Genomic DNA, 22,657 nt, shown 5'->3' on the forward strand with positions numbered 1-22,657 from the left:
GGAAAGGTCCCGATCTCCTCTTTCAATCGGGACCTTTTCCGATCATGTGACCACAGTGACGGCGTGTCATGGCGGTCACATGACTCTAAATCTTGCTCCGCCTCCCAGCTTCTGAAACCCTTAACAAAAATTATATGGGAAACTGAGATATATGACTGTAAAATTAAGTCTAATCTATCTAATTTGGTGTTGGGTTAGTATGGTGTGGTAACATTGCTGGAATAAATTACCTTCTTGTAGTTAGTAATGAAATTTGGCTAGGAAGTTCCCTTAGCATCTTTCCACTGTTATCATTGCTAAAGCAATCTGTTTAAATGAGATTCCATACCATGCAACACCCTCTGAATTATTTATAGTACTTGTAGAGAATTCAGGGGCAAAACATGACCACCATATTCACACCCAGGTGTAATAGCTATGCAAGAGGACATTACAGGAAGACTGGTCTGTAGCTTTCCCTGCTGGAACCTTGCAAGTAAAGCAAGCTACTGTGCAAACAGTGTTCCCAGATTTTGAAGACAATATACAATGTACTATAATTTATACAAAAAAAATGTGACGTTCAGAAATGTCTGGGAATGCCTGAAACATTTATTTATTTTTCTTTATCTATTTACCCATTTATTTATTCTGGTAGCTGGAAGACTGCCATTGGAATATTCCTTACAAGAGAATCAGTGGAGTGACAAGTACACAGATTAAGGCTCATTTAAAGGTAACTAGTATCATTTGTAAAAAGAATAAAAATGAAGTGCCATACCCCTGTATGTCTTTTGCAGTTTGGCTGTGGCAGGTCTGCATATTTGTATCATTCTCCTATGCCAACATAGGCACTTGATAACATTTTAATTGTGTGCATAGTTGCTTTCCACTTTTAAAAATTCATATTGTTGCATATTTATATTGTTCACCTGTATGTTGGATGTGTGAATGGTAAAAATGCAGTATAGTCACACAGAATATTCTGTTCAGAGTTGTCTATAAGTACAGAATATCCTTCTTAATTCTAAAATATAATTCAAATGAAAAAGTTAAATGAGATTTAGAAAACATTTGTTGATACTGCTCCTCCTGCTCTGCAGCCTTAGGAATTTTCCTATGAGAGCTATTATGGTACATACTGCCATAGAGAAAGGCAATGGTAGGGGCATACTGTGTTTAGACAGATTGGTTTCACAGAGATTAAAGAACGTGGAGAAAATCAGGGAGGAATAATAGCTTAGAAGACAGATAAATTCTATAAGAGTAGTTTTGATCAGTAACAAAGCAAGCAGTACCCCCAAATGCCAACCCGGACAAAGAGAAAACCTTTTGTCCAGGAACTCTCACAGAACAAAAAATATAATTTTTGCATGGCAAATGGTGACATCAGATGTAGGCTTGTTATACTTAAAAAGAAAATTCTAATTTGCTCATCATTATCATTTTTTCCATTATCACTTTTGTCCACATACTGTGGAGGTTTCCATGGTAGTAGGGTAAAAAACTCAGTCTTGGCCTAATTATTAGTGCATTTCAGGGAAATTTGAAGGCATTCTTATAACAGCTGGGATATGATCCCTCTATTGTGTTTTTTGGCTTGCCACAGGGCTCCTTTCAGAAGTATGTGTCTAGAGGAGCTCCAAAACACTTTAATAAACTGTCAAAACTGCACAAACTGACTGCTTTCTGTTTGAAAATGTGAAATACAGCATCCCAAACTCATCTTTTTATCATGAAGAATAGGATTGGTGGAAAAAAACATGGCTCCTGTTATTCTTTTCTATATCACACCATCTGTGTGAAGAGGAGCATAGGCATATAGTTCAATAAAAACCGAATTTGTCAGCTCATGCTACTGAATACAAATCATTATCACATTTCTAAATCAACACTGACACTCTTACTACTTTACTGTTTTCTCATTTAAGTAAGTGTCCATGAGATTCCTGGGTTCCTTCACAGGCAGATCTTACACTAACACATAAAAATATGCAAAGTTACATTTTAACAGGTTCAACCTGTATATATACAAAACAGCCATTGGTTGCAATAGTATTTCAGATGTGTCTCTAGGTAAGCTCATAGTCTCATTGAAAGACATTATATAAAGGCAGTTTATGAATAGAAATTAATACATTCTAACTAGGACGTTCCAGTAGATTGGTTATGAAGAATGTACTATATTGACTGCACTTAGAGTAGAGGCTGTTCTTGTATTAATATGTGTACAGTTTCTATAGGAGAGATCAACAATGGTCAGCTGTTAGTCATCACTGCTTTATTTGCTTGTACAGGTTCTCTTGACTATATTCATAATGAATATTTGTTCAGTAAATATGACTAGGGTATGATTCACTTTAATATAAGTTACACAGTTTAATGTACATTTTTGCAATATCCCGTATACATTTAATTATGCAATTTAACTGTTCACCAATATTTCCAAATGTGGTATTGTGCCTTGTATTTTTTTTTAGTTAGTGGTATATTATATATTTTTAATTGTATTTTTTAGGATCAGTACATGCTTTAGCATTATTGTGTTAGTAACAATTAATCAACAATAGGAATTGACAGACAAAAGATTACCATAAGATTTTTAAATTATGATTTTGTAATTAATGTATTTTATTTGTATTCTGGAACACAAATAAGTGCAAAATAATATAGCATAGCCCATACAGTATAATTATAGTATAAGTGGCTAAGAAACTTTGAAAATGGAAACAAAAAGTGTTGTGTGCTTTCCCAAATATAAGGATATTGTGAACTTAGTAGAACCCATAGACATAACACATCACAAATGCATAAATGTCACTACAGCCTCAATGCACAAAGGGCCACTGTTTAGTCCTCATGCACACTAGATGTTTTTACAGCGGTTGTTTTTGGCTTTTGCCGTTTTTTTCTACAGCCAGTAAACTCAAAACATGGTAAAACATGGCAAACCAGCGTTTTTGGACATTTTTTGAGCAAAAAAACCCATAACTTTTTATAAAAAAAAAAGCGCAAACGCGGAAAAACAGCACTAAGTCCTAATGCATAAAACACTAAAAAATGCTGAAAAACTCATGTTTTTAACGTGACTTTAAACAGCTAACACTACCAGCGTTATTAAATAAATTTTAATAAATCGCCCAGTGTGCATGGAGCCTTAAATTAAGTAGGAGCTGTGCCTAATGGACAGCAAGTAAAAGATTCTGCCTGCCACATACCAATTTTTTCTAAATTATTTTAAGGCAACCTCTGTGTTCATGGATCAGTTTCTTAAACTGACCATACATGGAACGAAATGCAGAGGGTTCAGCAGGGCCCAGCCAAATTTAATTCCATGTATGGACACTGTGGTTGTACAGATGTTGATCTACAGATCAGCTTCTGAACAACTGCCCTGATGGATTTTCCCTGCTCAATCAGTGCTGCAGGCTTTAGCCTGCAATGCTGATCAGTGTATTCTGATGGTAGGGAAGTCTCCCCACTGTCAGACTACAATAACTGAGTAGGGGGGATTCTCCTTTCCACCTTGAATGTGCGGATAGGGGAATTCGGTCAATTTTTTTAATTCAACCCCCTGGTTGTGCAAAAAAAAAACCTGACTTATCTATGGGCTGCCTTATACAGGAGTGTCTAGTTAATCTCCACTTTCCATTGCTGTAAGACAACTACAGCTTGGATGCACACTTTAGCTACAGTATCTGCTTCTTGGTGGTAAACAATACCTTGTGTAAAAAAGTGCACAGGTAAATGCTTAATTCTAAGTACTCAAAAGAACCTAGAAGGCATAGCTGTGGATCTAGTTGTATCTGGGAATATGAACCCCTGGAATACCTAGTTTGGACATACATATACCACTGTGTTTTTTAAATGAATGATCTCTAATATATCACTATCTTCTTTCTAGAATAGCCTGTATCATCGGAGAGGAAAAAGAGTCAGTAATGAAGCTGGCACAGGAGATGAAAATCAATACATTCTGGAGAGCACCGAATCATTTTTCTTAAAGGTAGGTATTAATTGTTTATGTGGGTAATTTGGCGTTTCATAGGCATAAACACTAAAAACTTAGGAGTCTGATTTCCTAAACACCACAAGCTTTGATGAAGGGTAATAAGAGCATCTTATGTTCTTGATCCTTTACTCGTTGATTATTGTCCATAGGTTGCTAATTCAGAGAATTGACATAAAGGGGCTTCCTGTGCCAAGGGTTATAATTACAGAGTCCCAGCACATAATCATTGAAGCAAAAATATTACATAATTATACCTGTTCAAAGCCTAGGCTATAGTAATGTGAGTGAGATGTTTCTGCTAAATATTACTATTATACATTTGTTGTTGTTCAGTCTCGAAAAGGACCCACTGCACAAGAAGAGAGTAGTAACTCTCAGAATGCCTCCTCCAGCTCACAGGGTGAACTGGAAAACAAAAGTCTGGAATTCAATGGAAGTTATAGCTCAGAAGCTTGGACTACTGCAACATATGACAATACACAGCCAGAACAAACAACTGACACATTACAAGAAGGGATGCGGCTGAATGGAATTTATGAAAAAAAGACTGCAGAATTTTTATTTGATGAATATGACAATGACATCAGTGCACCAAATGAGTCTGGCAAAGTGGAATATCCCTTTGGAAGTCATGGCACAGATGAGGAAGACGTGTTTGAACATTTCTCTGGAACAGAGCACAAAATTATACAGGGAATCATGAATGTATCCTACACTTCAAAGAAGAAGGTTTTCATGGTGTACATCTGTGGAGGTTACCAAGGTACCAGTATATATAACATCAGTAATTCATCTGCATAGGTTCCTCATGATGATGTAAAAAAAAGGTGATTACTTTGAAGAAGGCCCCCATTCAGAACAACAATATTTTTTCTTAAGTTCTTTAAATATTGATCACCCCCTGCTTAAAACAACAGATATTTAATTGAATTTGTAGATTTGTATTTTTAAAGAGATACAGTATATTTGAAATGTATTTTACAAAATATTTTTCATATATTTTGTAATAAAAATGCATTTCAACATACAGTGTATGTATATATATATATGTGTGTGTGTGTATATATATATATATTGAATATGGCCAAAATTAAATTGTAGCATTTCAAATATATGTCAATATATTTGGGAAGAATATTTTTAAAATACATTTCAAATATACTGTATGTCTTTAAAAATACAAATCTACATTTTTGGAATGCATTTACAAATATACGTAGAAATATATGTTAAAATGACTTTTTATATGTTAAAAAAAATCTGAAGGATATATTTAAAAAATATATAATTTTAAAAGTATATTTTTTTTAAATATTTTGTTCAGATTTTTTGTAACATATAAAAAAAGTCATACTAACATATATTTTTACATATATTTGTAAATGCATTCCAAAAATATAGATTTGTATTTTTAAAGACATACAGTATATTTGAAATGTATTTTTAAAAATATTTTTCATATATTGAATATGGCCAAAATTGTAGCATTTCAAATGTATGTCAATATATTTGGGAAGAATATTTTTAAAATATATTTCAAATATATTTTTCTTCCATATGGGATCACTTTCTTGTATAAAGAAAATGTTTAATTCTTGCATCTGTCTATGAAAAGCTGTCACCACAAACAACAGTATTAGGGTGACATAGACTTTACTTTGCAGACAGTGTCCCTTTTGTCATAAGATCAGATACATTACTAATATATATATATTTGCAAAATGGCTATAACCATTCTTTTCATGGCAAAAGGTTGTATTATTACAATCCATGTATTTAACCAGTAAAGCACCAGATTAATTGAGATTTTGTAACATTACTCCTCAAAGGGATAATCCTGGCTTTTGAACCCATATATATTTAAAACCAAGTCCTCAACAATAGGAGAAAGCACTGATATGCTCCTATTGAATGTACACATCTTTGTGAAGCAGTCCCCTACCACCTTGAAGCCAGTGTGGACCCCCAGAGCTCATTACCCCAGGGCTATATCCTTGGCATGTAGTTGAGGATATAACACAGTAGGTGCCAGACTCCATAGAGACTCCAGACATCAATCACTTTTATACAGAACAAGGGCCTTCAAGCCATAACAGGCATTTGGTAATGGGCAGTACCTTAGAGATCAAGAAGTGGATGGCCATATTCTTACTCCCTGGTGAGTTACCATTTTTCCCGAGAGCCTCTGGATTCATACACTTTTTTGAGACTCCTTCTGAAGCAGTTTCTCTCCTGCTACACTGTCATAGGACCAGCTTTCCTCCATACAGGCAGGGCTAAAAGAGTGGATAAGGATGTACCACCAATCCTCCTGTATGGGGCCCAGGCCAGCAGGGGGGCCCAGGAAGCTGGGTAAATTGGATTTGGGCAGGGGGACTGATTGGCGGGGCAGGGGAGGGCAGTTACTGGAACCCTGTATGGCTCTTTCTGCAGCAGCTGAAAGCTGGTTTATGCTCCTCTCCCAACTACTTGCTTTCAGCTGCTGCAGAGAGAGCCATACAGGGGATCAGTTCCGGTAGTTGCTACCCCGTCACACCCATCACCCGCCCTGTGCACGATACATTTCCCCCTGCTGTCTAGGCTCTCCTGTGCACACCCACAGTGCTGCCGGTTTCCCTCCTCTCATTCTTACCAGCAGCTGCAAGCATACAATAGGATCCTTCAGGATGGGGAGTGGAGGAAGGGTCCAGTAAACATGTCACATTTACCAGCCCATTTCTTCAGTACTGATCACTCACTGTGCTCATTCATAATGGAAGCACAGTAAACTGTTTTTTTTTTTGGGGGGGGGGCTGTTAGATTGGCTGTATGGGGCCCCGTGGTTTCTAACAGCAGCCCTGGGGACAGGTGTGTGTAATGTGCAGAGTGCAGAGGTGAGGAGTACAAGGTTGTATAGGGGTCCAGGTTGAGAAACCTCCTATCACATATTACTGCCTCACATTCCACATCAACGAACAAATTTCCCTCCCCCCCAATTCCACATCCCAACAAAAACCTCTCTTCCCTAAAACACCCCTCCCCAGCACAAATCATCTCCCCCCAGCACAAATCATCTCCATCTCATATTATCAGAAAGCAACAATCCTCTCCCCTGAATCCCCTCACTCGAAAAATCCGCTCAAACAAACCTCACCAAATTCCCCCTCCCCTGCAAAAATCTGCTCAACACAAACCCTCCCCTCACCCAAATCCCCCCAAGTTCTCACTCTTAGCACAAATCCACCCCCCAAATTCCACTCCCTAGTACAACCCCCTAGTCCTCTCCAGTGCTAATTCCCCCCCCCAAAACTTCCCCAGCACACATTACCTTCCCTGTCAAAGACCCCCTCTTAGCACAACCCCCCCCCCTCAATTCACCTCCTAGGAAAAATCCTTTCCCCTAAATCCTACCTCTCCAACACAAATCCTCTCTCCCTCAAATCCCCTCGAAGTAATTCCTCCCAATCCCACCTCCCAGCACAAATCCTGGTACAATTATCCCCCAAATCACCCCATCATCTTCCCCCCCTCCCATTCCCCCCTGTACAAATAATCTTACCCCCCAAATCCCCCTCTTAGCACAAATTCTCTCCCCCAAATCCCCCTCTTAGCACAAATTATCTCGCCTTAAATCCCACCTCCTCGCACAAATCCTCTTCTCCCAGAACAAATCCTGTCTCCCACCACAACCCCCCACTTCCCATGCATAAATACTCTCTCTCCAAATCCCCCCTCCCCAACACAAATCTTCCCTCAGAACAAATCTTCTCCTACACCAAATACTCCATCCTAGCACTAATAGCACTAGTACTCTATCACCACCCCTCTTCCCCAAAAGCAAATCCTCTGCTCCCCCAAATAAATCCTCTCACCCCCAAACCTTCCCCCCAGTTCAAATTATCTCATCCCCAGCAGAAATCCTTTCCCCTAGCCCAAATCCTGTCCTCCTACAACCTCCCCCCCCAGTACTAATCCCCCTCCCAGCACATATTATCCCCCTTCCCCCTTCTACCAATAATCATCCTCCACCCCAGGCAAAAAACCCAATACAAATCCCTTCCAATTCCCTCCTCCCAGCATAAATTCTCCCCCCCAGCTAGCACAAATAATCTTTCCCCATATTAGCACGAATCCCCCTTCCAAAATTCCCCTTCCCAGCACAAATCATTTACCCCCAAACCCCCACTCTCCAAATTTTAGTCCAAAATCTTCCCACCCTAGCACTAGTCCTCTACAAATAAAAAACCCTTCCCAGTACAAGCCCCCCCCCACCACAAACACAAATGCAGCACCCCCCCCCCCCATTCACCTTCATAACATAATTTTTTTCCTCCCCAAAATCCCCTCTTCTAGCACTAATTCTATGTGACAAAAAGAGAACCTCCAGAGGTTAAATATCGCTTTTAGGGGAAGGTACCTGCATCCTTTCTGTAATGTCCACACCAATGTTGAATTACCCTGGAGTTTTTTTTAGGTATCAATGGATCAAAACTAATTATATAAAATCCATACCTTTATTTGTCTGTACAGAATTGTTTTTACTTACAGTCCCATTCATTCCTTTGACCCTCTTGTGTATTATCATTCAACTTGAAATATATAGAAACAAACAAATCCATGTGAAAGATGAGGGAAATAGGTGATGATTTTGATGCATTTCATGGGGCAGGTCAGTCAAAAAGATATATGTAATTAACAATATGATATTGAGATAAGGCCAGCTATAATTAAAACCAAACAATGGATGGGGTCTGTCCAGAGGAAGTGTGCCTCACATGTCCAAGGCAGGTCAGAATAACCTTAACGAATATCAAGGCCAGCAACAATATCATCAGCATTTGTAATATTTTAATTACATTTTAAAACACATCCTAACGGAGCAGTCCACTTGCTGCTCACGTTGTTGAGTTCAATACTATAGGTTCGAGTAGAGATTTCACTGAATGCCAGTAATGGGACCTGGGAGCACACTCCCAGGTCTCACAAATACTTTATTGCTGTCCTTGATGCTCGTTCGGGCTTTTAAGACCCTCCTTGAACATGTGAGGCACCCAGTCTCTGGACAGATGTCAACCATATTTTTGCTTTAATTACAGTTGACCTTTTTTTGGTATCACATCGGTAATTACATACCCCGTTTATCTTTTGAGGAAGTGACTGGTCTGTCTCACAAAATGCATCAGGATCATCTCTTCTTTTCCTTGTCTTTCACATGAAAGATTTCCTGGGATGTTTCCACACAATTCAAACAGAATTATAATATACAAGAGGATCAAAAGGGGTGAATGGGGCTACAGTATATTCATATCTGTATTCATATATTCAATGTGATGCCAGCTTCTATTTTTGTCTTTTTAGTAAAAAATCTTATGGATAGACAACTACTTTTATGGATTTTATATAATTAGTTTTTGATTCATTGGTACCAATAAATCCCATGGTAATTCAATATCAGTGGTATCAGTGGTAGCTCTAATCTTCTCACCCCCAGCACTAATCTTGGTTACCCCCCCCCCAGATCATTGCATCCCCCAGTACAATTCTTCCTCCCTCCCTGAACTTACAGATCTTAGATACAGCAGGGAATAAGAGATGTCTTCCTCTCAGGCTCCTTTTCATGTGTGCTTTGTGAAATATCAGAGCCAAAGAGGAGCCATGGGGAAGCTTCCCTCAGCTCTAAACTTGTTTGTTCTGAAAGCTGGCAAGAGAGATGCCAGTGGCTGTAGTGGCCAGGCATTGTGGTGTTGGGTAGAAGAAAAAAGCAACGGAATGCCTAAACTCCTGTGTTGGACAATGGACTCCACAATGTCTGTAGCCCCACATGGAGTATTTAAGGAATGCGAGCCTTGCTGTCCTCAACCGATCAGGGAAAGCCAAAAGAACTGCATACAAAGAAACAAAAAGAGGGAGCACGGGCCTAGTGCATTACCTTTTAAAATAGAAATGTATTAATAAAAAGTATTATCCTCACAAAGGAATAAAATCAAAAGCATGCCACAAGAAATACAGCATGGTTCAATCTCCCGGAAAGATGTCTGGTGGGGGACTGTAGACCCCTTAATGGCTGTAGACCTCTTAATTTCTGATGCGTTTCGAGGCTATACCTCTTCCTCAGAGCTGACTCTGAGGAAGAGGTATAGCCTCGAAATGCATCAGAAATTAAGAGGTCTACATTCCCCCACCAGACACCTTTCAGGTAGATTGGACCATGCTGTATTTCTTGTGACATGCTTTTGATTTTATTTCTTTGTGAGTATAATACTTTTTATTAATACATTTCTTTTTTTAAAAGGTAATGCACTAGGCCTGTGCACCTTTTTTTGTTTCTTTGTATGCGTATATTGTGGTGTTGGGGACTGGGGACACACCGCAGGAGATGTGGGGCACAAGCCCTAGGTGTCTGGCTCCTGTCTATAGTACTAATACACTTCATGTGTTATAGTGATAACACTGTTACTGCATAAGTACAATACAGTGAGTAAATGTCATCCTCAGAAAAGTGGGTTACTGGCAGGATCACCAGGTGAATATTAAAAGAAAAAAATTTAAAAAGGAAAACTAATGCTCTTACCAATTCTAATGACTGATAAGCTGTAATATATGAAAATTTTGTTCTTGGGTTTAAAGACACTTTGGGGTTGATTTACTAAAACTGGAGAGTGCAAAATCTGGTGCAGTTGTGCATAGAAACCAATCAGCTTTCGGTTTTTATTTGTCAAAGTTTAATTGAATAAGTTAAAGTTAGAAACTGATTGGCTACCAAATACCAGATTTTGCACTCTCCAGTTTTAGTAAATAGCCCACTTTGAGTTCACTTCCTGAATAGTGTTCACAAATGTTCAGCTAGCAGCATCTTTGAGCATAAGTTTCTTAAGCATTTCTAGCAGTCATGAAATGTACATAAACAATGACACTTGTGCTCATTGTAGGAAAATATTCTTTCCATGGTGAATGCATGCATACTGTACATAGTTCATTAAAGCCCTGAAATGCTCAGAGTTAAAAATGATGGATTGTGTATATGTCTCCATGATCTTTTTTCAGATTCCTTTCCAGAACGCAATGCCTTGTTCACAAAGTCTTATCCAGAGCTCTATCTTTACTTTAAGGAAAAAGGCATTGAATTTCGCATAATTGATCTTAGATGGGGCTTGAAGGATGGAATCAGCAATGATCATGTTATGACCTCCTTACACCTGAAGACTCTGCAAAAATGCCAGGAAGCAGGACACACAGCTTTCTTCGTAAGACCATCATTTTACTTCCTATGAGGGTTACATTACATACTCAGCAGTAGCAAGGCTATAGGCTAAATACTTTCTAGAAGCCAGGCTATATATCAAGATACTTTGAAGCCAACAATGTAACAAGGCATCAGTACATTCTTTGCTGCACTACTATCAATCTTCCAGCCATGCTAGTGATCAATTAAAATGAAAAGGTAGCATATTCATGAACAATTTTTGCAATTTAAGCCCTCTATAACTTATGAAAATTAGTAGATCTACAGAACACTTATATCTCTTTAACATTATCTTAATTTAAGTCTGAATGTCTGACATCATACGTGGAGGCTGAAACTGCAAAAGGAGGGGGAAAAAACATATTAATTTTCAATGCTTTGTAATAAGATGTCCAACATACTCGTATAAGTGTGGTGGTCGTGTCCACAGATCTTTGACCATATGTATGTATGTAGATTATCTCTTTTTTTCTCCAGTAATCACATACACTGACTTAAAGGTTTAATCTCTATGTATTCTTAGTGTGTTTTAGGACAGAAATATGACCAACTGAACATTCCATCTATGCTAACAAAGGAATCATTTGAAGGTATCAAAGCCACATTAGAGAAAATGAAGTTTGCAGCAGCCAAGCGGAAGCTTAGTGCAACCAGTACAATGGATTCTGCTGGTGTAGAAGAAGCTTTGCTATCTGTGAAAGATGATGATACATCCTCTGAGTCACTAAATCGGCAACACTACACTGAAGACAATCCTACAGCTGACTCTGCAAATACTGTAAATTATAAAGACCAAGATGAGAAGGATTTGTTTGACCCTAGTGAGAAAAAAACATCTCTTAAATATGAGAGAGACCTCTCCCTTCTGAACCAATGGTTTAAGCTGGATGAGAATGTTATACCCAGTGTATATAGACTTCAACCTATTAGGTAGATATGTTAAAGCTGCACAGGGAAACAAAAAGTGTTTGCCATTTATATTTGTTATTAACTCATGTAAATAGAATAGTTGGATATTCTTAATATATATTATGCCCAATGTGTCAAAAATATCAGATAATGACTGGCAATCTTCTATTTTTTATTATCAAAGTTTTGGCACTTTATGGGATGAACTAATTGCAGAAAGAAAAATCATATTTTTCATTATTATGTTACTACACACTTTATTAATGTATCAAAATGCTAGATCCTGTATATATCCCTCAATAAACCTACAATGTTATCAAAACAGAGAAAAAACTCCAGATCATTAAAGCAAGTCCCAAATCCAAAGATGCTGTAACACCAAAGTGTGTGAACATACATAAAATATCCCATTAGGCCTGATGATTGCACGTTTATTCGAATCATAAGTCTACATTGTTTTGACTTGGCGTTACAGCTGACGTCTGTGAAGAAACTCAGTCTAAGGTTTTCAGACAAAAGTAAGCCAAGCAATGCTGAAACGTGACTGGGTGTAGGCAATATTTTACATATACTGCCAGTCATAGACATAAATATGAGTAGACATGCAAAACAAAAAAATTTGTTTCGTTTCGATTCGAAATATAACAAATTTGGTGTAGTTGGATTCGGTAAATTCGTTTTCGGGATTTGTTTCGGTAATTAGTATTTGAATTCAATTCGAAAACATTTCAACCAAATTTGAAAAGTCGTTTACATTCAAAATTAGTTCAACCGAATTCGAAATTGATTCAACAAAATTAGAAAAGTTGCTTGAATTGAAAAGCTTTCAACTGAATTCCAAAAAATTTGGCCGAATTCAAAAAGTCAAGCTGGCCATACACGTGTAGATTTGAGAATAAACAAAAAAATCAAAGTCAGCAGCTACAAAAACTAAAAAATGGACACTTACCGGTCCCTCGATCCCGCAGTGCCCCTCCGCAGCCCATTTCACCAGGCACCCTGTGTTCCCAGCATCTTCTGTGTGCGCACCCAGCTGTGACAGCCTGCGGCTTCACTGCTCACTGCGCATGCGCGAGTAATGCTGGGCTTTCTGAATGGTCCCGTAGTCTTTTGGGACCTGTTACATGTACCAGAAGACTACAGGGAGGGAGGGAGGGGGGAGGACAACTTCCGTTTCCAATCTCCTAGACCAGTGATGGCGAACCTTTTTGAGCCCGAGTGCCCAAACTGCAACCCAAAACCAACTTATTTCTTTCAAAGTGCCAACACTGCAATGAAACCTGAATATCGAGCTTTTGGTTTAGAAAAAACAACTCGTACAGTAGTGCAAACTAATTAACAGTACAGGGATGACCAGAGACTGCGGACACAGTACAGGGATGACCAGAGACTGCGGACACAGTACAGGGATGACCAGAGACTGCGGACAGAGTACAGGGATGACCAGAGACTGCGGACACAGTACAGGAGATGACCAGAGACTGCGGACAGTACAGGGATGACCAGAGACTGCGGACAGTACAGGGATGACCAGAGACTGCGGACACAGTACAGGGATGACCAGAGACTGCGGACACAGTACAGGGATGACCAGAGACTGCGGACACAGTACAGGGATGCCCAGAGACTGCGGACACAGTACAGGGATGACCAGAGACTGCGGACACAGTACAGGGATGACCAGAGACTGCGGACAGTACAGGAGATGACCAGAGACTGCGGACAGTACAGGGATGACCAGAGACTGCGGACACAGTACAGGGATGACCAGTGACTGCGGACAGTACAGGGATGACCAGAGACTGCGGAAAGTACAGGAGATGACCAGAGACTGCAGTCACAGTACAGGGATGACCAGAGACTGCAGACACAGTACAGGGATGACCAGAGACTGCAGACACAGTACAGGGATGACCAGAGACTGCAGACACAGTACAGGGATGACCAGAGACTGCGGACACAGTACAGGAGATGACCAGAGACTGCGGACACAGTACAGGGATGACCAGACACTGCGGACAGTACAGGAGATGACCAGAGACTGCGGACACAGTACAGGAGATGACCAGAGACTGCGGACACAGTACAGGAGATGACCAGAGACTGCGAACAGTACAGAAGATGACCAGAGACTGCGGACAGTACAGGAGATGACCAGAGACTGCGGACAGTACAGGGATGACCAGAGACTGCAGACACAGTACAGGGATGACCAGAGACTGCGGACAGTACAGGGATGACCAGAGACTGCGGACATAGTACAGGGATGACCAGTGACTGCGGACAGTACAGGGATGACCAGAGACTGCGGACAGTACAGGGATGACCAGAGACTGCGGAAAGTACAGGAGATGACCAGAGACTGCGGACAGTACAGGGATGACCAGAGATTGCGGACATAGTACAGGGATGACCAGTGACTGCGGACAGTACAGGGATGACCAGAGACTGCGGACAGTACAGGGATGACCAGAGACTGCGGACAGTACAGGGATGACCAGAGACTGCGGACACAGCACAGGGATGACCAGAGACTGCGGACAGTACAGGGATGACCAGAGACTGCGGACACAGTACAGGGATGACCAGAGACTGCGGACACAGTACAGGGATGACCAGAGACTGCGAACAGTACAGAAGATGACCAGAGACTGCGGACAGTACAGGAGATGACCAGAGACTGCGGACAGTACAGGGATGACCAGAGACTGCGGAAAGTACAGGAGATGACCAGAGACTGCGGACAGTACAGGGATGACCAGAGACTGCGGACACAGTACAGGAGATGACCAGAGACTGCGGACACAGTACAGGGATGACCAGTGACTGCGGACAGTACAGGGATGACCAGAGACTGTGGAAAGTACAGGAGATGACCAGAGACTGCGGACAGTACAGGAGATGACCAGAGACTGCGGACAGTACAGGAGATGACCAGAGACTGCGGACACAGTACAGGAGATGACCAGAGACTGCGGACACAGTACAGGAGATGACCAGAGACTGCGAACAGTACAGAAGATGACCAGAGACTGCGGAAAGTACAGGAGATGACCAGAGACTGCGGACAGTACAGGGATGACCAGAGACTGCGGACACAGTACAGGAGATGACCAGAGACTGCGGACACAGTACAGGGATGACCAGTGACTGCGGACAGTACAGGGATGACCAGAGACTGCGGAAAGTACAGGAGATGACCAGAGACTGCGGACAGTACAGGAGATGACCAGAGACTGCGGACAGTACAGGAGATGACCAGAGACTGCGGACACAGTACAGGAGATGACCAGAGACTGCGGACACAGTACAGGAGATGACCAGAGACTGCGAACAGTACAGAAGATGACCAGAGACTGCGGACAGTACAGGAGATGACCAGAGACTGCGGACAGTACAGGGATGACCAGAGACTGCGGAAAGTACAGGAGATGACCAGAGACTGCGGACAGTACAGGAGATGACCAGAGACTGCGGACAGTACAGGAGATGACCAGAGACTGCGGACACAGTACAGGAGATGACCAGAGACTGCGGACACGGTACAGGAGATGACCAGAGACTGCAAACAGTACAGGAGATGACCAGAGACTGCGGACAGTACAGGGATGACCAGAGACTGCGGACACAGTACAGGGATGACCAGAGACTGCGGACAGTACAGGGATGACCAGAGACTGCGGACACAGTACAGGAGATGACCAGAGACTGCGGACAGTACAGGAGATGACCAGAGACTGCAGACAGTACAGGGATGACCAGAGACTGCGGACACAGTACAGGGATGACCAGAGACTGCGGACAGTACAGGGATGACCAGAGACTGCGGACACAGTACAGGAGATGACCAGAGACTGCGGACACAGTACAGGGATGACCAGTGACTGCGGACAGTACAGGGATGACCAGAGACTGCGGAAAGTACAGGAGATGACCAGAGACTGCGGACAGTACAGGGATGACCAGAGACTGCGGACATAGTACAGGGATGACCAGTGACTGCGGACAGTACAGGGATGACCAGAGACTGCGGACAGTACAGGGATGACCAGAGACTGCGGACACAGTACAGGGATGACCAGAGACTGCGGACAGTACAGGGATGACCAGAGACTGCGGACACAGTACAGGGATGACCAGAGACTGCGGACACAGTACAGGAGATGACCAGAGACTGCGGACAGCACAGGGATGACCAGAGACTGCGGACACAGTACAGGGATGACCAGAGACTGCGGACAGTACAGGAGATGACCAGAGACTGCGGACAGTACAGGGGATGACCAGAGACTGCGGACAGCACAGGGATGACCAGAGACTGCGGACAGTACAGGGATGACCAGAGACTGCGGACAGCACAGGGATGACCAGAGACTGCGGACAGCACAGGGATGACCAGAGACTGCGGACAGTACAGGAGATGACCAGAGACTGCGGACAGCACAGGGATGACCAGAGACTGCGGACACAGTACAGGAGATGACCAGAGACTGCGGACAGCACAGGGATGACCAGAGACTGCGGACAGCACAGGGATGACCAGAGACTGCGGACAGCACAGGGATGACTGCTGACCTTTGGGGAGGGAGGGGGAGCGGGTACCTGAATTTGACAGGTACCCGCTCTTACTTCCGCAGAGTTTTTTTTTTTTATCTTACCTGTTCCTTTATCCAGCCGCGCGCTGTCTTCCCGGCTTCTGTAGTGTGGGCGGACAGCCGGATGCCCAGTGCGCATGCGCGAGAAGCGCTGCGCTTTGTGATTGGTCCGGCGGCTTCTGGGATCTGTCATGTGTCCCAGGTACCGCCTTACCATTCACAAAGAGCACTGCTTCTTGTGCATGCGCACTTGGGACCCGGCTGTCACGCACACTACAGCCGGGAAGACAGCGCGCCGCTGGATTCTCCTGGCGTGCCCACAGATAAGGCTCGGCGTGCCGGATGTGGCACGCGTGCCACGGGTTCGCCATCACTGTCCTAGGCGATCACAGAGGAGGTGGGAGTGGGTACCTGTCAATTTCGGGTACCTGCTCCCCTCCCGCTCCCCAATCCTTAACGGGGAGCGAGGGACCAGTCCTTAAAGCGGAACTTCCCCTTTTGGGTGGAGCTCCGCTTTAAATTCGTTTTTGAATGTTTGTGTTTGTTCAGTTTTGTTTTCGAATTCAAATTTGTTTTCGACTTTGTTTTCGAATTTGAATTTGTTTTCAAATCGAATTTTGGAAGAATTTTGTTTCACTATTTTGGATTTGTTTAAATTAATTATTTTTCTCATTTGAAATTCTGATACATCTGAATCTACGAATAACAAAAAAAAATTGTCTGAAATTCGATTCGGATCGAAACGAACCACACATTTCTAAATATGAGTATCAGCCAATGTAACCTGTACATCCACTGATGTTCATTTATGCAATCCATTTGTCTTATTTGGATTTTGCAAGACATGTGGATCATACATATATTTACACCACCAGAGGTGTAAATAGAGTTGGCTAAAACTCATACTTACATCTATGACCAGCAGTATATGGCCAGCCACATTGCAGCCTTGCTTGGCTTACTATTGTCAGAGTTTGCCTACTGTCTTCAGCTATTTCGCCAAGTCTACACAGATTTATAGTTCATGTATACTTGCAATTATCAGGCCTAATAGGTTATCTGATTTTGTTTTACATGCTATGGTGTCTTAGCATCTACTGATATGGACCGTGTCTTTATGAGCTTGAGTTTTTTGTGTTTTACCAACGTTGTCTATTGTAACTGGCAGCACAGTGCGTTTATTGAGGGATGTGTACAATCTATAAATACAGTATGTATTTTTGATACACTAATAAAGTTTGTTAAATGATTTTGCTACATTATAGTTTTTTTCTATGAGTGCTATTTCTTTATTGTTTGTTATATGTTGCTTCGATTTTGGATTATCTTATCCTTTGCCTTTTCATTATTCAGCTATTAAACTAACATACAGTATCCTTTCTAATAATGATCATAGTAAGCTTATAAAAATAGTATCAGGCATTTCTGTAAACGTGGATAAAAGATAACCATTTTGGGTACATGCACTTATTTTAGCAGCAATAAAATGTTTATGCAGGAACATTGCTTGATATGAAAAGTCAAACATTACACCGATCCTTTGCTTGCAAGTTGGGCTCATGTCTTGTCTTGGTTATTAAGCAAATAAAAACTATTTGTACCTAGAATGGCTGCATAGTACAAGTTTAAAAGTACTAAAACTTTTAAAACTAGAGACCTTAGATTGTAAGCTTCTTGATGGGTTATGAACTGATGTGAATGTAGACTATATGCAAAAGAGCTGCATAAATTGATGGTGCTATGTAAGTACCTGAAATAAATAAAATCTAAAGTGTGTGCTGTGACAGCAAATGTCTGTAGTTTCCTCATAGTTCTACTTGACATCTACACTTTCTGGGATCTGAATTTGTCTAGTTGAAATTCTTCTCCTAAAAGTAGCCCCATCCCTCAGATCTGATGTAAAGAGTAAAGAGGAATGGGAGCTTCCTCTGTACTGCAATGGGTCAGCTTTATTTGTTCTGAAAATTCATTCAGCATGGATACTGGAAGAGCTGTATACAGGCTAAACATTGTTATTATGCCTACCACTGAAAGGCAAAGTAGAAAAAGTTGGTTTTAATTGGTGATTTTAGCAGCTCTTATAGAGTCCTACATGCATATAGAGCTTTTGAGGTTCTGAATACTTGCATCCTTTGTATTACTGATGTTGGCTACTATGACATATTTGCAACTAATTTTTATTATTTTCTTCAATTTGCAGCACATATTATGGAGACATATTTAGTCGGGATCCTTCACGCAGACAACAGGCCAAGAGTAAATGGTTAGGTACAATGCAAAGACTATACAGTATACTACAGGAATATAGCTTGCTTGCTCTTGGTAAAGAGACAGCAGAACAGCTCCTAAAACCAGGTACAAGAACTTAAAAAAAACCTCATACGTTTTCATGTTGTAACAACATGTAAATGTTGGCTCTCTGTATTTCATTTAATTTCTATGCTCAACATGGTATCCTGTTACAGAGTGAGGTAAGTATACAGAACAAGAGATTTATTTAGTGTTAAAGTATGTCTGAATAAAAAAAATGTTTTTTTGCTATTGTCTGTGTCCGATTGGGATGATTTTCTTTCATTTTTCCCCAAAGTGACAAGAAAAAGTTAAAGGAATTTTCTCCAAAGTGAAGGGAAATCCTTTCTTAGACAGTTGTTGCTGGACAGTGTGCCCATTGGAAGATTTCCTATCTGTTCCTGTTCCAGGAACTGCTGTAAAGTTTTGGAGTTCCAATCACTTTTAATCTGAAATTGTGACCCCCCAGGACAAGTAGAGAGGGTTAATCTACTTAGAAGAGACACGGGTGGCAATATAAAGATGATATGGGTGTCCTTTTATGAAACAGAGATCAGCGGTGATCCTGAGGATTGTTGCTGATCTCCGATCATTAGTGGTTTAGGAAACAGAGATGATCAGTGGAGAACATGTTCTCCTGTGATCATCTCAGCACACAGCTGGCTAGTATATGAAAGAGCGATATCAGCCCTTCATTGGCGATCTGTGTTCTCCCTCCAGATTCTCCAGCCCAGAGTTGGAGAATCGTAGGAACCGCAAACGAAGCAGGGATAATTTACCGCTGCTTAGTAAACAGTGTTTGACTGATCTCTTACTGTTATCTCGCGAGATTATAGTAAAAGCAGCCGTTTTCCAGCATTGAAAGCGTTTGTAGAAGGCTTCTCCCTTCATTCGGAGAAGTGATCTACACCGCTTCATAAAAAGGCATGCAGAGGAGAACTGTCTTCTCTGAGAATGCCAGAGAACTGAGCAGCGGACACCATGGTGTTTAAAACTTCCCCAATCTGCTGGTTTTACATTACTCAGCTTCTGGCTTACTGTAGGGCTTAATTTAAAGGTTAGGTAAGGCTAAGACAAATGCTCATGGATTAATGGGTCTAGCTTTAGGGTTAAGGATAGAGATAGATTGGGGTGGGGTAATCCAGCTAAAATGTGGTTTTAGGTGTCAGAACTTCTGTCATATTTTATGTCCCAGAAAGCAGTTTTTATTGATATCTGTGTCCCGGTTAGGGGAATTTTGCTTCACTTGTTTGTTCTGGTTGACATTCATTTAATAGGCGGGAGGTGGGGAGATTTTCAATAATTTCCTGTTATGTCTGAGATCAGATACCTCACTGATTATTTCAAAAAGATGTGCCATTGAGGTACCATAGACAGCATCACAGGGAAAACTAGCCCACCAAAGTTGTAAGGATAGTGCTCCTTTACTTAGAAAAAATGCATAGGGCAGAAGACAGACATTACAGAGCAACATTGGGCCTTTCTATGGTGACTGAAGTACTGCTGTAACCTTAGGTGTTGAAGGTTTAGGCAGGGGGAGGCATAAAGTGTTACTAAACCCAGGACCCTGCATTCAGTACATCTGGTATCCCACAGTACACACAACATTGTAATGCAATTATTATTATTATTTTTTTTAAAGAAATCTGTTCATTAAGTTTGTCACAGAAACAAAAAACACATAATGTACATACAAAACTATAAGGTTGTTGTCCCTCGCAGGGGTTTTGTTAAATCAGAAAACACTATAGTGAAGAGTAGTGAGGGAATCACCAAAACAAACAGTAAGGTGCGGCATAAAGTGTATAAACAGGCATGTAAACAAGATTTACAACAATTATATGATGCTGCCATAGGTCAGGAGGTCCCATAGATTCACTAAAAGTTTACCCAGAGTCAGTTGGTGACATTTAAGAGGCAGTAGAAGGCTCTGCCAGCCGTTTACTCCAAACCCTATCATACTTCCTAGGGCAGCCACTATTAATGTATGTGTGTTTATATAGGGGCAGGTTGCTATTCTACAGACTCTTCCAGTGGGAGAGAGGGGGGGGGGGCTTTTTTTTCCAATTTAGCACTATGGCCTTTCTGGCATAAAAAAAAAAGTAGGCAAACTAGGGTACGTTCTGCAACTGTTGGACTTAAAGTTTCCACTAGCTCCAGTAGGCAAACACTGATGGAGGATTGCATTGGAACATATGTGTTTTGGCTAATCAGGGTAAGTACCTCCTTCCAAAACCCCACTATCACAGGAAAGGTCAAAAATATATGAGAAAAATCTCATGGAGAAAAAATACAACGCCAGCATTCCGGAGAACAGGCGGGATTCATTTTATGGAGTCTAGAGGGTGTAAAACAGGCTCTGTGTACCACTTTAAATTGTATGAGCCAATCTCATAAAGAGATCAGGTTACGGAAGGGGAAATCCCAGATGTAATGCAGTTATTTTAGTAAATATAAACTGCTAAATACCTTTTCTCATCTGCAGTTTATAGCAGTCTTGTGGCTTCTTTCAATTTCTGGCCAAGCACTGGTTAAAGCTTGTAGGAGGAGATTTTATTCTGCTCTGACTGTCCTATGAGGCTGCATAACCCCTGACCCTCTGTCTGGACAGTGCTGATTGTCCCTGTGCCAATCACATGCACCCTCCCCCCAAAAAAACTCTCTAGTAATACACAATAACCTGAGCATTTGCAGAGTGTCACCTAGGACTCTCCTAGGGACAGCAAAAGGGGAGGATCAGAGAAGACAGGATCAAACAACATTTTTACACAATGTGGAGGAATTACCCCTTAGGTTCTACAGTGAGTATAAAAAGCATGCTTTACTGCATACACAGACTAATTTTATATTTTTGGGTTTAGTAACATTTGTGGAAAGTTGCAACATGTGGTTTGTAAATTGAATTAACATACATTTAATTTCTAACTTTTTTAAAGTTGTTCAACAAGAAATAGACCAAGCATTTCATGTTGGTGGAATCCCTGAAGATTACTTCCATTGCTTTAAAAGACTTATTAGTGACATTAAATATAACCTGTCCAGTAATCAAGCTTCAGACTACATTGACATCCTTCCCCTCAAACCTGAAATAAATGTGACTCTTCATGATGCCCAACAGACTCTGATCAAAAGACTACATGAGAGAGTGAGTAAACTGCCATTTGGGCTTCCGGATGTTCTCCTCCAAAGGTGTTCCACCTGTGATTTTTTTGTTTGGATATACCTCAGTATATTTGCAGTATAAATTACAATTGGTTTTTGGTGTTCAGAATTATTAAAGAAAACTAATGGTATAGTTGGGTACCTCAGTTTAGGAAATGTTAGGTTCTAATGTGCACCTTGAATTCTGGTACTGTGTAAACCTAATGCCTAGTGTATTATAGCAATTCTTCATTCTTAACCAACTAATCTTTTTATTCTAACTTTCAATGACTATGATTATCACTCTGTATTTGTAAAGTGACAGCTATTTATGTGGTTTGTACATCAACTTATAAAGAGGTGCCAATTACAAATTTTAAGAACAAGCTTTTGACATTGAAAAAGGGACATGGCTTGAGATTACTCAGTAAGAATTAACAGTACTGAGAGCAGGACATTCGTTATGAGTTTATTAGGAAAAAGTTTAGTGTCTATGGTAATATATGAGGC

General features: G+C 41.0%; 1 protein-coding gene across 1 annotated transcript in view; it reads left to right on the plus strand.

The window, feature by feature from the left end:
- LOC149469200 (uncharacterized) overlaps positions 1 to 22,657 on the plus strand; it is a 119,670-nt gene that overhangs the window by 24,662 nt on the left and 72,351 nt on the right. Inside the window, exons 5-11 of the mRNA XM_089669638.1 lie at positions 638 to 715; positions 3,884 to 3,985; positions 4,325 to 4,754; positions 11,015 to 11,214; positions 11,737 to 12,143; positions 18,918 to 19,072; positions 21,943 to 22,151. Coding sequence (XP_089525764.1) covers positions 638 to 715; positions 3,884 to 3,985; positions 4,325 to 4,754; positions 11,015 to 11,214; positions 11,737 to 12,143; positions 18,918 to 19,072; positions 21,943 to 22,151 — 1,581 coding nt within the window. The remainder of the gene's footprint in view (positions 1 to 637; positions 716 to 3,883; positions 3,986 to 4,324; positions 4,755 to 11,014; positions 11,215 to 11,736; positions 12,144 to 18,917; positions 19,073 to 21,942; positions 22,152 to 22,657) is intronic.

Source organism: Staurois parvus, unplaced genomic scaffold (genome assembly GCF_062004578.1).
Source record: "Staurois parvus isolate SC_StPar_1 unplaced genomic scaffold, SC_StPar_1.0 ptg000080l, whole genome shotgun sequence".
Taxonomy (NCBI): domain Eukaryota; kingdom Metazoa; phylum Chordata; class Amphibia; order Anura; family Ranidae; genus Staurois; species Staurois parvus.